This window comes from Neophocaena asiaeorientalis, unplaced genomic scaffold (assembly GCF_003031525.2).
Source record: "Neophocaena asiaeorientalis asiaeorientalis breed wild unplaced genomic scaffold, Neophocaena_asiaeorientalis_V1.1 scaffold771, whole genome shotgun sequence".
Classification (NCBI taxonomy): Eukaryota; Metazoa; Chordata; class Mammalia; order Artiodactyla; family Phocoenidae; genus Neophocaena; species Neophocaena asiaeorientalis.
In genome coordinates this window covers 77645-93158 of record NW_020171822.1, presented here as the reverse complement: position 1 = coordinate 93158, position 15514 = coordinate 77645, and the positions used below count along the sequence as shown (strand labels likewise).

Sequence of the window (15514 nt, the reverse complement as noted above, 5' to 3'; positions counted from 1 at the left end):
GCAGGCGGACTCTCAACCACTGCGCCACCAGGGAAGCCCTATTTGTTGTCTTTTGATAATAGCCATTCTGACAGGTGTGAGGTGGTATGTCATTGAAGTTTTGATTTGCATTTCCCTGATGACTAGTGTTGTTGAACATCTTTTCATGTGCCTATTGGCCATTTGTATATCTTCTTTGGAAAAGTGTCTGTTCACATTCTCTGCCCATTTTTAAATCGGGTTGTTTGTTTTTTTGATCTTGAGTTGTATGAGATATTTGTATATTTTGGATATCAACCCCTTATTGGATATATTATTTGCAAATATCTTTCACCATTCAGTAGGTCGCTATTTCATTTTGTTGATAGTTTCCTTCACTGTGCAAAAGCTTTTTAGTTTGATGTAGTCCCATTATAGCTGATTTGTAATAATACCACCATTCAGAAATGTATTACGTTAAAAGGAGGTAGTAATTGATTTTTCACCTTGTAGGAAAGAACACCAGAGAGGGATACCATGGGGCGAACAGTGAATGAAGGTAAGATTTACTTGTCTAAAGATGATAAATATTTTCATTTATTCATTGGGAATGAGTATCTTTTGGTAGATTGAATGTATGGGGGAAAAAAAGCCTTTTTAAAAGTAAAGCTATAGAAGACGTTAGGTGCTTAGAATTGGAATTTTAGAACTGAATAGCTATTAAAGGTAATCTTGTCTTCCCTTCTTAGTTTTATAAATGAGAAAGCTGACACTGAGGGAGTTTAAGTGAACAGGTCATATAACAATCTGTGACAGCCAAGATCACAGTTCAGATTTTCTTACTCTAATATGGGTGATTTAAAAAATGCTTCATCCTGTCCTGATCTAGTGAGAAGTTTGCTCACTGTCCCATGAATATGCCACACTCATTTGCACTCTCTGTTTTGAGTTGTGTTTTCTTTCCTGTTAATACATTCTTCATACCTTTGTTGTTCTAAATCCTGTTCTTCCTTCAAGACCCAGTTTAAGTCTTCTGTCTCTCATGACTTTTTCTCTGGCTGCATGCTGAATGTTGTGCTCTGCTATTTCCATTTTTGTCAAGTGTATTAGTTTAGTATAGTCTCTGTACCTAGATTCTTAGCTTCCCTAGAGCAGGAACCAGGCCTTTATAATTTCACTTTCTTTCCTATTAGAAAATCTTACTGTAGAACTATTTAGTAAATATAAATGTGTACTGTCTTCATACTAGCCAAATTATTTAAATAGAGAGCAGCCCATACATCCCAGTCGAGTGTTCACGTATCTTGAAGAGTCACTCAGTCATAACCAGAAAGTAGATCTGTTACCTTAAATGGTACACCTGGCATCATTCATACATTCTTTTTTAAGAAGCTTGTCACTTGACAATTCAAGCATCAGTAAGGGTAAAACAGCAATAGATGGAAACACATGAAGTGTGGTTAAATTCATTAGTTCATAATGATACTAAAAAACAAAACAAAATTTATTTGTCATCTGTGGAGAATGGTAGGGATACGACTCTTTTTTTTTTTTAATTTTTAAAATTTTTTGGCTGCACGGCATGTGGGATCTTAGTTCGCCAACCAGGATCGAATCCATGCCCCCTATATTGGAAGCACAGAGTCTTAACCACTGGACCGCCAGGGAAGTCCCACGGATACAATTCATTATCTTGAAAACTAGAAAATAAAGGAAAAGAACAAAGTGTTGATTGTGACTTCCCTTTGTGAGCTCTACCTCAAGGTAACTGAATGGTTGAAGAGGGGAGGTTTCTCTCTATAGAAGTTTTCTGGCTAATAAAGACAGGACGATAATTAGAATACCTCCATTTTGCAGCCACTAATGAACTAATGGATCTAGGCAATAATCATCCATGGCAGCTCATATCACAAAAAGAGAGAGAACTAGGTATATTAGGAACCCCCTGTGAGAAGTACCTATGAAGTCATCTTCTCTCTTCCTCCCAAAGAAGCCAAACCTGAATCTGGTTAAGCTCTTCTGGCTCGAAATAGCAATACGAATTTAGAGAAAATATAAGGACCAGAAGAACCCAGCATTATGAGGAAGTAGTCAGCAAACTCCAGGCTGGAAAAATCTGAACTGGTATCATCGGCAAAAAATTGCTAGGGGAAGGGGGAAAGAAGGAGGAGGAGGAGGAGTCTATAGATCAAAAGAGATTTAAGAAATGTATCTGCCATTGCTCTGTATGGACTTTATTTGGGTCCTGATTGAAACAGACACATTTAAAATATTTAGGACAATGGGGAAAATGAGAATACTGACTGCTTATTTGATAATATTAAAGAATTTTGGTTAATTTTTCAGCATAATAATAGTATTATGATTAATTTTTAAATGAGTCATTTAAGAAATATATACTGTAATAAATGTGGATGAAATACATCTTAGACTTGAAGTCCCAAGGTCCAGTACTGTTTGAGTTCCTCAGCCTAGCACAGAGAAAAACTTTGCCTAGTCCATTGAATTACATTGTATTTTAGCTTCCCTTTTTTTTTTTTTTGCGGTACCCGGGCCTCTCACTGTTGTGGCCTCTCCCGTTGCGGAGCACAGGCTACGGACATGCAGGCTCAGCGGCCATGGCTCATGGGCCCAGCCGCTCCGCGGCATGTGGGATCCTCCCGGACCAGGGCACAAACCCGTGTCCCCTGCATCAGCAGGCGGACTCTCAGCCACTGCGCCACCAGGGAAGCCCCCCTTTTGTTTTAAATTCTCAAAAGCATGCGCTTTATTTCTGAGGCACATTAATCTGAACATTGTAAGGATCAGCTCAGCTCATTTTGGTTCGTTTGTTCATTCATTTAACAAATGCTCAAGGGTGTTCTGTATGCCAGGTCCTTTTCTAGGCACTGAGGATACAGCAGTGAACAAAGGAGACAAAGTAAAATTTAAAAATTCCTGATCTTTTGGAGCTTACATTTGAGTGAAGTGAGACATACAATCAACAAATAAGCAAATTATAAGGTACATTATGGGCTTCCCTGGTGGCTCAGTGGTTGGGAGTCCGCCTGCCAATGCAGGGGACACGGGTTCGAGCCCAGCTCTGGGAAGATCTCACATGCCGCGGAGCGACAACGCCCGTGTGCCACAGCTGCTGAGCCTGTGCTCTAGAGCCCTCCAGCCACAACTGCTGAGCGCACGTGCCACAACTACTGAGGCCCACACGCCTAGAGCCCATGCTCCGCAGCAGGGGAGGCCCGCGCACTGCAACGAGGAGTGGCCGCCGCTCGCCGCAACTGGAGAGAAGCCTGCACGCAGCAACAAAAGACCCAACTCAGCCAAAAATAAAAATAGATAGATAAATAAATAAAAATTTAAAAAAGGTACATTATATATTGGAAAGTGAAGTCCTATGCAGAAAATGAGGATATTAATTATAAAATTAAAACTGACTTCTATTAGAAAATAGTTTAGTTTATGGTTTTTATAAGTACTCTTTCAAACTGTTTCTCTGGCCTTCTGTTATTTCTCACTATTTTCTTTCTTTTTTTTAAAGAGTCAATGGATGCAAAGAAGGAGAATCAAGAGAAAGCTCCTCAGTCAGGCACATCTTCTGTGCAAGATGGTAGGTTTTAAATTAGTTCAGTACAACATATTTTTCTTCCTCACTCAGTGTTGATATAAACTCTTTTCTTACTGCTTTTGGTATAATCTCTGTTTAGTAAGCTCCTGTAAATATAAAATCTAAGCAATAGGAAAGGTCAAAAAGATAGTGTTTAATTTTGGAAATTTTACTTTGGTTTCACGTAGAGAGGGATTAAGTTAAAAGATAACCCTGTATTTCAGTGCAAATGTTGCCAAATTAAAGATATATAGTTATTAATTACCATGAATTACCAATTTAAAATAATTTGATTATTAATAAAAACTCTTCTAACACTAGAGTCAATGTGAAAGTCCTTTTTTGATGGTCAAAAGACAGTCCAGTGGATTAAAGCTTAGGCATTGAGGGGGTCTGACAGACCTGTTCTAGAATCTTGGCCTCATTCTTTACTGGCCTTGTGACCTTGGGCAAATTACTCAACATTCTTAGTCTCCTTTTTCTCCTGTGTAGCACAGGGATAATACTACTTATATCGTGGAACTATTAGAATTAAAGAAAACGAGTGTAAAGCACCTAATATAATGCCTAGGCTTATAGTAAATGTTCAGTAAATGTTAACTTTATTTATGAAGTCTGAGTTATTAATTCATGTTTTAAGTTTTTTTATTGTGAACAGCATGTATATAGTACTACATCAGAGACTCAGGAGATAGAATCTGACTCATTGCACCTGCTCTTAAGGAAAATGAGAAAATAAGTCATACATAGACAAAAGGCTGAATTTAAAAAATACTACAGCAAACTTACTGTGTTTACCAGAGATTTCCAGGCAGACCCCTTGCCCCTTGTCTTTCTGTTGTACCTGCCCTGCCAGCCCTACTCTTGGAGTAAGTAGTTCACCCATGACTTTCTGTTCCTACAGGAAGATTGCCTATAGAGGTAATCCCCATGGAGTCATTCTTTCTCACTGTAGCTGTGTCCTCAGTGTTTCCTTAGCTCTCTTTCTCATTGGCCTTGTTTTGTTCCTCAGGTCTTCCTTCCAACCCCCAAAACCCTCCAAAGAAAATGGAGGCCATTAGGTTAGAACGTTCTTCCTTATCCCTACAAATTCCTTTCCATTTTTTTAATATAACAGTTTTATTGAGATATGATTCGTATATCATACAATCCACCCATTTCAAATATACAATTCAGTCCTTCTCAGTAGTACATTCCCAGAGTTGTGTAACCATCACCGTAATCAATTTTAGAACATTTTCATCACCCTAAAAAGAAATCCTGTACCCAATTAACAGCCACTCCCCCATTTCCTCCCAGTGCCTCTCCCTAGGCAACCACTTATCTATTTTCTGTCTCTATAGATTTTCCTATTCTGGAAATTGCATGAAAATAAATTTGAAAAAATATATTCTTAAAGGTTGAAACTAGTTAACTTTTCAAAATTCTCAAACTCTCTGTTTGAGAAATTCTGATTAAAAATGATATTACTTAATCTAATTGACAGACATCTGCAGATATTTCTCAGGGCTCTCGCTCTAACATCTTATTTTAGAAATCAGTGAGTGACTGCTGGAAGGTAAGCTCCAAGAGAGCCAGGATTTTTGTCTGTTTTATTAACTGCTGCATCTGCAGTACCTAGTACAGTGCCTGACACATACTGGTGACCTTCTATGGGAATCCATTGATGAATAAGACAGACATGATTCTTGCTGTCTTTGAGCTTAAGTAGACATTAAACAAATGCCCAGTTACAGTTGTGATAAATGCTATGAGGTATTGGGTGCTGATCATTCAGCTGAGAAGCTTCAAGCTCTAGATATTTTGCCCATTTTCTTTACATAGCCTCTGAACCCAAACCCAGCACTGGTAGAAGACATTATGATTCTGATTTACTCCGTAGAAGACTGGGGGGCCTCATAGATTATGTTCAGTTTGCTGAAAGGTGTTTGGGTTAATGTATGGACTAGAATAGAGTACAAATCAAACAAGAAGGACCATAAACATGTGCAGGTGACAGATCACAAAGTTATGTATGTACATCTGTCTCATGAACAGGCCTATGAGTTCCCATCATGTCAAGCCAAGGAGAGGGTTTGGAGATCTTTTTCTTAACCCTTATAGCTCTTACTTTGTTCACCAACTGCTGTGACTGTTACTTAAAACGTACTTAAAAATCAAACTGACCATTTGATTTTCTTATAGTTGATGCGTTTTAACAAAATTTTATTTATATGTGTGTATATATATAGTCCCAGATTCCACCAGCTAATGACTTCAAAGTTGGTATGAAATTGGAAGCCCATGACCCTCGCAATATGATTTCAGTATGTATCGCCACAGTCGTTGGAATTACTGGTGCCAGGCTACGTTTAAGACTGGATGGTAGTGACAACAGAAATGATTTTTGGCGGCTTGTTGATTCTCCGGACATACAGCCTGTTGGGACATGTGAAAAGGAGGGGGACTTACTTCGGCCTCCACTGGGTAAGGATAAACAGTTCTTAAAATAACATATTTTTCTTAATGTAATATTCAATAGAAGTAATTTTAACTGGCCTTTTAAAAATCTCTTCTTCTGGGCATTCTTACAAATAGATAGTCAGGTGGTTACTGTGGAGAATGTATGAGAAAGTAACTCAGTACCATATGTTACAGAGTTTCACCTAAGTACATATTTGGCATTTGTGTGCTAAAGGTTCCCCACTCCAGAGCAAGACTCATTCTGCCTTAAAACTTGAAATGTCAGAAGCAGCTCTACTGGATTACACATGCAGATTCAGAAACCCTTCTGGGGGAGAAGTTTGTAGCATTTGATATGAGTCTCTTCCTCCCTCAATATTGTCTAATGAGCCATTCATCATTTTTGGTATGGGGATGAGCACAGCAGAAGGGTATGATTTTACATCGGGACTCCAGTTTCAGACTAGGAAATTTCATTACACCTATGTGGGAAGAAGTCATGGTGAGAGGGGTAGGAGTCAGTACCTATAGATCTTTGAAAAGGAGGAGATGGATGGAACTCTTCAGCAAAGATTTTTAATACAAAGCTCTCAATTTTGACCAGGTTTTTAAAAGGTAAGAAGTGTGTGACACTAATTTTGTGCAAAATTTTTCTCTTTTAATAAGAGTACCATGGTATTCTGTAGAATATAAGGGTTTAGTTTATTACTTCTACATTGTGAGTGAATGGTGGGTATTGGCTTTTGTTTCTTTACAATGCTAAAAATGAAAATTCTCTATTATAAAGCACAGTGAGAGAATGGATTTTTTTTGTCTCCTACTAGTGAAAAATTCCCTGAGAACCAAAAATGTAAGATAATAATAACTACACTTTTAGCAATATCTTTTTATACTGTCCTTGTTGTAATTGTTACTTATTCCTAATTTGGTTTAAAATATTTGAAAAAACTAATCAGAGATGTGTTATTCCAAGAAGATGGTTTAGGGTGTATGTGTTTTATGCTTTTCCCCTTTTCTTTCTTCATATCATTCACACTTTTCGTTGTTTATAGTATTTCTTAAATCATACAGAATTCTGTAAGAGACATAATATAAACCTGAGACTTAGTTCTTCCCTGTTTGGATTTTATTTCTCTGTTTACAATATGATACTATGTGTTTGTATTTTGTTTTAAGGAAACATACCTATTGTGATTGTCAGCATTTCAAACACATAACCAAGTTTATAATCATTCTTTTTTCAAATTACTTTTAGAGTTTATTAATTAAAAATATGAAATAAATAGCAGTACATGCTGATGAGTGTGTTTTTTGACAGCACATAATAAAAAAATACAGTTTTTGCCAATTTGCTCATCAGGCGCTTTTGAATAGTTTCCATTTTAATATAACACAACTTATTTCATTTTCCTTTTTAAAAGGTTTATTTATTTAAACCTTAAAGGTTATTATTTAAAAGTGTTTTTTTTGTGTTTTTTTTGGCTGCGTTGGGTCTTTGTTGCTGCTCACAGGCTTTCTCTAGTTGTGGCGAGTGGGGGCTACTCTTCGTTGTGGTGCATGGGCTTCTCATTGCAGTGGCGTCTCTTGTTGTGGAGCATGGGCCCTAGGCACCCAGGCTTCAGTAGTTGCAGCACACAGGCTCAGTAGTTGTGGCACACAGGCCCTAGAGTGCGTGGGCTCAGTAGTTGTGGTGCATGGGCTCTAGGGCGCGCGGGCTTCCGTAGTTGTGGCGTGTGGGCTCAGTAGTTGTGGCACACAGGCTTAGTTGCTCTGTGACATGTGGAATCTTCCTGGACCAGGGATCGAACCCATGTCCTCTGCATTGGCAGGTGCATTCTTCACCACTGCGCCACCAGGGAAGTCCCTAAAAGGTGTTTTTTAAAGTTTCAACATACATGGAGAAAAGTGTACAGCTTATAAATGAACACACTTGTATAACCAACACCCAAATCAAGAAATAGAACATTGTCAGCACCCTAGAAGCCCCATTCCTGCTGATCCCCAGTCATATCCTCCTCCTTCCCAAAGGTAACTACTGTCCAGACTTCCTAATATCATGGATTAGTTTTATCTATGTTTGAATTTTTAACGTGCACTTTGATCTTTTTTGACCTTTTAATCTATGTTTGACTTTAGGCAATTAAAGAACTAAAAAAAATGCTAAATTAAAAAAGAAAATCGTGGTACATCATGTAATAGGATAAGATGGGGGTTAAGAGAAAGGCATAAGGACCAGAGGATGATTCTTATATACTGTTCTAACCACAGTGTGGAGAATCCATGCTGTGGATAACTATTTATTAGATATCACTAATAATACTGATTTATTTTAAGAGAGTGTGTAACAACCCTCCCCCATTTTTCCCTAGCAACAATTATTTTCCTAGTCAGATTAAGGGTGTTTTGGTACATGATTATTATAGGATGACTTTCTGTCTGAACTTCCTTGCGTATTTTATCCTATTGATGGACCCATTGCCAATGTGATTCATGTGCCTCCCTATCTTAATGCATGTATTCATCAGGGATGCATGCCAAGTTCTCACCAATTCTGGCATCAAGGGAGGCAAGTGTTGCATGTAACAGATTGCCCCCAGAAAATACTAAAACTAGCAGACCGCTGCTCCCCGCTGCACATGCCAGATGCTGTGATATTCACCATTAATTGATGAGATCTCTAGAGAAGACACCTGTTGAGTCTATTTTGATAGTATCTGATAAAAGTTCTAAGATAAGATCATTTAGTGTGAGCAAAGTTTACTAAAGTGAGAGCTGTCTTTTTTCCCAATATAATGTATGAAAAATTTCAAACCTACAAAAAAGGTGAAAGAATTTTGCAGTGAACCCCCACATACCCACTACCTAGGTTCTACCAGTTATCATTTTACTATACTTGCTTTATCACTTATCTGTCCATCTGTCCTCCTGTCGATTCATCAGTCCATCATATTTTTAAATGCACTTCAGGGTAAGTTATTGACATCAGTGCATTTCTCCTAAATACGTTCACATGCATATCATTAACTAGAGTTCACTGTTTATTTACGTGTCTTTTCCTTTTGAGGCGAAATTTACATATGGTGAAATGCACCATCATAAGTGTACATTTGCTGAGTTTGACAGAAAACTGTCTTTCGGAAAGGAAATAAGGCAGGGGCTCTGAGGAAAAAGAGGGACTGGAAGTCTTTTTTTTTTTTTTTTTTAAACATCTTTATTGGGGTTTAATTGCTTTACAATGGTGTGTTAGTTTCTGCTTTATAACAAAGTGAATCAGCTATACATATACAGGGACTGGAAGTCTTTTGCGGCCTTTTTACCCTGCGTGTGTGATTGTTGGTGGGGAATGGAAGCTCTCCTGGGCTCTGGCTTGGATTTCTCCTAGTATTATGGCCCATTCCCAACATATATGTGTATGTTGGTGAACCCTAGCTAGTGGCTTCTTTAAGATGAGAATTTCTACCCCCACTGTAGCATTCTTGTTTAATAGTACAGTGGATACAGTAGCACTGATTGGAGGGTACACCAGCTCCTCTTGCCCATTTTGAGTTCGTCAATAAGAAAGTCATTCTCTGGAGGAGAATGGTAAATGAAACATTTTTTTAAATACCACCTTGCTGTAATATCACAGGGAGGCTTTTTAAAATTGATTTCTGCTTTATTTTATAAAATAGGGTACCAGATGAACACATCATCTTGGCCAATGTTCCTCTTGCGAACACTGAGTGGATCTGAAATGGCACCTGCAACATTCTTTAAGAAGGTGAGAAAGAGTTATGAAAAGCTTCCATCAACTGGGCTGTGGTTTTATTGTTTCAGTGGGTGCTTAAATGCTTTGTCTTCTCTGATATGGAAAGCAAAAATGGTTTTAAAATTACTTGATTGGCAAGTGTATTAGTCTGCTCGGGCTGCTGTAGCAAAGTACCACAGACTGGGTGGCTTAAATAACTGAAATTCACTTTTTTACATTTCTGGAGGCAAGAAGTCCAAGATCAAAGTGTCATCAGGGTTGGTTTCTGGTGAGGCCTCTCTTCTCAGCTTATAGTCTTTTCGCTCTGTCTTCACACGGCCTCTTCTCTGTGCGTGCGTGGAAGAGAGGGATCTCTGGTTTCCCTTTCTCTAGAAAAGACACTAGTCCTATGGGCTTAGGGCCCCACTGTTAGGACCTCACTTAACCTTTATTACCTCCTTAAATGTCCTGTTTCTATATATAGTCACATTGGGAGTTAGGGCTTCAAATTATGAATTTTGGGAAGATGTAACTCAGTCCATAACAGTGGCTTGAACAGAAATTTATTTTCTCACAGCTCTGGAGGCTAGAAGTTGAGATCAAGGTGTCAGCAGGCTTGGTTTCTTTTGAGGCCCCTCTCCTTGTTTTATAGATAGTCGTCTTCTCCTCTTTGGGAGGAAAAGATACATGAGCTACGTATCTGCATCCTAACTTCCTCCTCTTATGAGGACATTGGTCATATTGGATTAGGCCCTACCATAATGGCCTTATTTTAACTTAATTATCTCTTTAAAGACCCTATCTCCAAATGCAATCACATTCTGAGGTACTGGGGTTAGGACTTAAACATATGAATTTTGGTTGGGTGGGGGGTGAGACACAGAAACACAATTCAGCCCGTAACAGCAAGTCATAAAAAAGGCTCAGTTTTAATCATCCAGTAGTCAAAATGAATTAGTACCTTCCTTCTTGACCTCAGATACAAAAAGGGGTACTCTACCGGAAGCAAATGTTCGTTATTATTTTTTATGTACCTTCAGAAGTGAAGCTTCGCCTCAGTTTGCTATGTTAGTGGTGTCTTTGATATTGGAGAAAATGATGGGACAAAACAACCACTTGAAAGTTACTTGGAGAGATTTGGTTGCAGAAGTAAAAGAATGTTATAAACAGTCATCAGAAAGAATTTGTTACAAGGAAATACTTGTTATATAACAAAGAGGGAAAATTCCAAAAATAGTTTATGCTCTTGAGAAAATGTTGAAAGAGTACACTGTGTTAAGAAACAATGAATGAAAGCCAAGTTTTAGTTAAATTACGGGTCAAAATATTTCTTTCTCACTGTCTGTCCTCATTGTTCTCTCAGTCACTTAAATTTTATTACAACCATTCATATCAGGAATGGTAAACATTGATTGTACGTTTTAAAAACTTTTCAAGAAGATTAAAGATATAAAGATGTGCAGTGTCAATTGACATGATTCCTGCATTGCAAAGAAAAAATCTTGGAGTATAGCTTTGAGCAGCATGAATGCTGTAAGTGGGCTTGCCCTACCAGCAAGGGGCACAGGTGAATGCAATCCCTTTGGGCATTGTGTAAAGCATACAATGAGGATAGCTAACAACAAAAGAGGTGTTTAGTAGTAGTCTTTATTAAATACTTACTAGCTTAGGCTGTGGCTTTAGAAAAGCCACTGGATCTATTTTACTTATTAAGTTGCTTTATCAGCTAGTCACATGCCGCATGTCACATTATGTTTTTCATTTTTAATATTATAAAAGTAATTTACCTTTGTGTGTGGGGAAAAATCAAACTATATACTTAACTAAAGTGAAAAATGAGTGTCCATTTATCCCGTCCATTCCTCCATCCTACTGTTCTCTCCAAAATGTTCTTCTTGACCTTTATCTGTGCATTCACAAACATATATGGGCTTTTATTTCTTAAACATAAATTGGAATATATTTTGTGATTTAGTTTTTCCCCTAAAATATGGATTTTTTTGAAATTTCCGTTTCGTTTCATATATATTTTAGGTTGTATTGTACTCTTCTGTGGTATGGATTACCGTAAGTGATTTAACCTCTCCCTAAGGATTGATGTTTAGATTGTCTCCATATTCTTGTTTAAGTCATCTACAGTGGACATTCTTATAGAATGTTCTATAGTTCATATAGAACTTTTTATATAAGTGTGAATGCCTACATTCTTAGAAGTAGAATTCCTGGTTCAAAGGGAATGTATGCTTTAAGTGTTGAAATATACTGTTAAATTGCACCTTAAAAGGGTGTTCCAAACTATGCTCCAGTATTAGTGTATAGATATATTCATATTCCCACACCTTTACTAGCAATGAATGTTATCTATCTTTTAAAATTTTGTAAATCTTTTTTTGGAGGTGGGAATGGTAATGGTATCCCATTGTAATTTGCCTTGAAGTGATTACCAGTGAAATTGAACTTTTAAAATGTGTTTAATGGCCTTTTATTTTTCTGTGAATCGCCTGATTATAGCCTTTGCCTTTTTTCTACTGGATTTCTTTTCTTACTCTTACTGATTTGTGGGGTGCTCTTTTCAGCCAAGCTTGGAACTTGGCCAGGAGCCATCTTAAATCCTCACTCCTCCTTGACCCTGGCCTCTGGATAGCCAATTAATTAGGAAGGCCCACCTACTTAGCTTGCTAATTATTTCTTTGTTGTGTCTCTTCTTTCTAACCTTAATACCACTGCCCCTTGTGCAGGCTTTCCTCTTGCCTAGACTGTTCAACTAGCCTTATAACTGCCTATAATTGTCACCCTTAAACACAACTGCTAGAAATATCTGATACAGAAGCCATATCACATCATTCCATACTTAAAACTCCTTTGAAGTTCCCATTTGCATTCAGGATGAAGTATAAGTTTGTTAATATGGCCTTTAAGGTGCTCTGTGATCTCTCTGGTTTACAGTTGCCACTTCTTGCTTTGGATTTTATGTTCTGAATTGCTTATAATAGCCTGTCCATACAATATTCCTTTTTTTAGGCTGATTATCTCTGGTTAATTCCTATTTTTATTTTAAGATTCATTTCAGGCATTAAATCCTCCAGGATACCTTCCATATTTTTGCCTCTGTATTCTTATACTTCTGTAGCGCCTTGTGCATATGTCAGTCTTTTTTTAAAATAAATTTATTTATTTATTTATTTTTGGCTGTGTTGGGTCTTCATTGCTGCATGCGGGCCTTTCTCTAGTTGCGTCGAGCAGAGGCTACTCTTCATTGCGGTGCGCGGGCTTCTCATGGCGGTGGCTTCTCTTGTTGTGGAGCACGGGCTCTAGGCGCGCGGGCTTCAGTAGTTGTGGCTCGCGGGCTCTAGAGTGCAGGCTCAGTAGTTGTGGCGCATGGGCTTAGTTGCTCCACGGAATGTGGAGTCTTCCCGGACCAGGGCTTGAACCTGTGTCCCCTGCACTGGCAGGCGGATTCTTAACCACTGCACCACCAGGAAAGTCCCCCATATGTCAGTCTTTGTGGTTATTGGATTATATTATTATTTTCACTGTCTCTTGGTTCCTAGACTGTGAGTTCGTTTTTAAAAGTTAACATGGCTTTGTATTTGCAGTGCCTATCATACGTCCTGGTACGTACTTGTTTGTTCGATGAATGAAGAAAGGATGGGGGAGTACAGGAAGATGAATACATAGAGAGGGAGAAGTTAGGTTTAGTTTTTGACATGTTGAAGTGCCTCTGGGAAGTTTGAGGAGGAATGTCTACCACCAGACATTAGACATAAAGTATTTAGAACCTAGAAATAAGGTTTGGCTTGGGTACGTGGATTTGGGAGTTTTCAGCTTAAATGGTAGGGGTGGAAGCCTTGAGCATGAATGAGCTAGTCCAAAGAGAATATATAGAAGGAGAAGAGAAGAGTGTCAAGTTTAGAACCTTGAGAAATACCCACTCACCTTCATGATGTATAAGTACCCATATCAGGTACTTAGTAGAGGTCAGTTAAAAGGAAAGCTGATTCTTGACTATTTGGTAGATAGGAGGTTCATCAGTTACATTAGCAAGAACTGAAGACCAGCTGAAAAGTGTCCCCAGATAGAGTTAAATTTGTAATTATGGGGGCAGAATATTGATAGAGTTCATTCCTGATGGCCTCGATTTACTGTGAAATAGGATACTGACAAAGGCTGGAGGGAAGGATTCATACATTGATTGAAAGTCTACTCTATTCCAGCACCAAGGCAGAGAGCTTACTCTGTGGTTTAGGAGAAAGTCAGTTAACAAATAAATTGATGAATGTATAGTGAGGAAACATTATTGGTCTTAAGGCAAATGATAAAAGTTTGGAATAGGTGCCATGTGGGATGGGAGAGGGATCGACCTAGGGACATATGACAGTATTTTGGAGGGTTCACCTGAGGATGAGGACTAAATATGTGTAGCACTACATGTAATAAGCATGTGGGACTTTTCTCCAGCAGTGCTTGGAAACTGAGAATAAATAGTAAAGTGGATGGTGATATTGAACTAAGGTTTGGAGGTAACAGAACAAGGACAAGGGGATAAGTTGGTTTGGGGTGCTGAGAAGAAAGTGGTGATATGATGCACTGTAACCTGGATGTGAACGGGTGTGATAGAATGTTAGAGTGTTTGGTCCTCTTCTCTTCTTTTTTTTTTTTTAATTAATTAATTTATTTATTTGGCTGTGCCGGGTCCTAGCTGCAGCATGTGGGACCTTTGTTGCTGTGTGCAGGATCTTCATTGCGGCATGCGGACTCTTAGTTGCGGCATGCATATGGGATCTAGCTCCCTGACCGGAGATCGAACCTGGGCCCCCTACATTGGGAGCGTGGAGTCTCAACCCCTGGACACCACCAAGGAAGTCCCCTCTTCTCTTCTTTATACAGTGGTTCTCAACAGGGGACGTTTTGGGTTATCACAACTGTGTGTGTATGTGGGTGCTACTTATACCTAGTGAGTAAAGATCAGGGATGCTACTAAACATCCTACACTGCACAGAACAGCCCCTACAACAGAATGTTCTGGTCCCAAATGACAGTAGTGTCATGTTCGAGAAACTCTGATCTGTATTAATTCCTTGGTGATCTCATCTAATTCCTGGCTTTAAATACAGTTTGTATGCAGGTGACTTTCAAATTTATATTTCCGCTCCATATGTTTTGCTCCCAACTCAGACTTGTATGTGCAGCCTACCTACTCAGTATCCCTACTTGGATGTCTAACAGACATGTCAAACTGCTCCACCTGCGGCCTTTCCCATTTCAGGGAGTAGCAACTATCCTTCCATTTGCTCCTGCCAAAAACCTTGGTGATTATTTCTGTCACATACTACATCCAGTCCATATGGAAACCCTATTTGCTCTACCTTCAAAATATATTTGAAATTCAACCAGTTCTTGCCATCTCCGTTGCTATCAGGCTGGAACAAGCTGCCTTTAGCTCTCACTTGGATTACTGTGGTAACCTCTTCATAGATCTCTTTATTTATAACCTTACAGTCTGTAGTCAACACAGCAAGCAGAGTATTCCGTTTAAAACATAAGTGAGGGGCTTCCCTGGTGGCGCAGTGGTTGAGAGTCCGCCTGCCGATGCAGGGGACACGGGTTCATGCCCCGGTCCGGGAAGATCCCACATGCCGCGGAGCGGCTGGCCCCGTGAGCCATGGCCGCTGAGCCTGCGCGTCTGGAGCCTGTGCTCCACAGCGGGAGAGGCCACAACAGTGAGAGGCACGCGTACTGCAAAAAAAAAAAAAAAAAAAGAGAATTATATAATTTTTTTCTCCAAA

General features: G+C 38.9%; 1 protein-coding gene across 1 annotated transcript in view; it reads left to right on the top strand.

The window, feature by feature from the left end:
• Positions 1–495: 495 nt before the first annotated feature.
• The window catches only part of SCML2 (Scm polycomb group protein like 2), a 63347-nt gene continuing 48328 nt past the window's right edge, over positions 496–15514 (top strand). The window contains exons 1-4 of the mRNA XM_024739311.1: positions 496–517; positions 3494–3552; positions 5791–6025; positions 9673–9761. Coding sequence (XP_024595079.1) covers positions 496–517; positions 3494–3552; positions 5791–6025; positions 9673–9761 — 405 coding nt within the window. The remainder of the gene's footprint in view (positions 518–3493; positions 3553–5790; positions 6026–9672; positions 9762–15514) is intronic.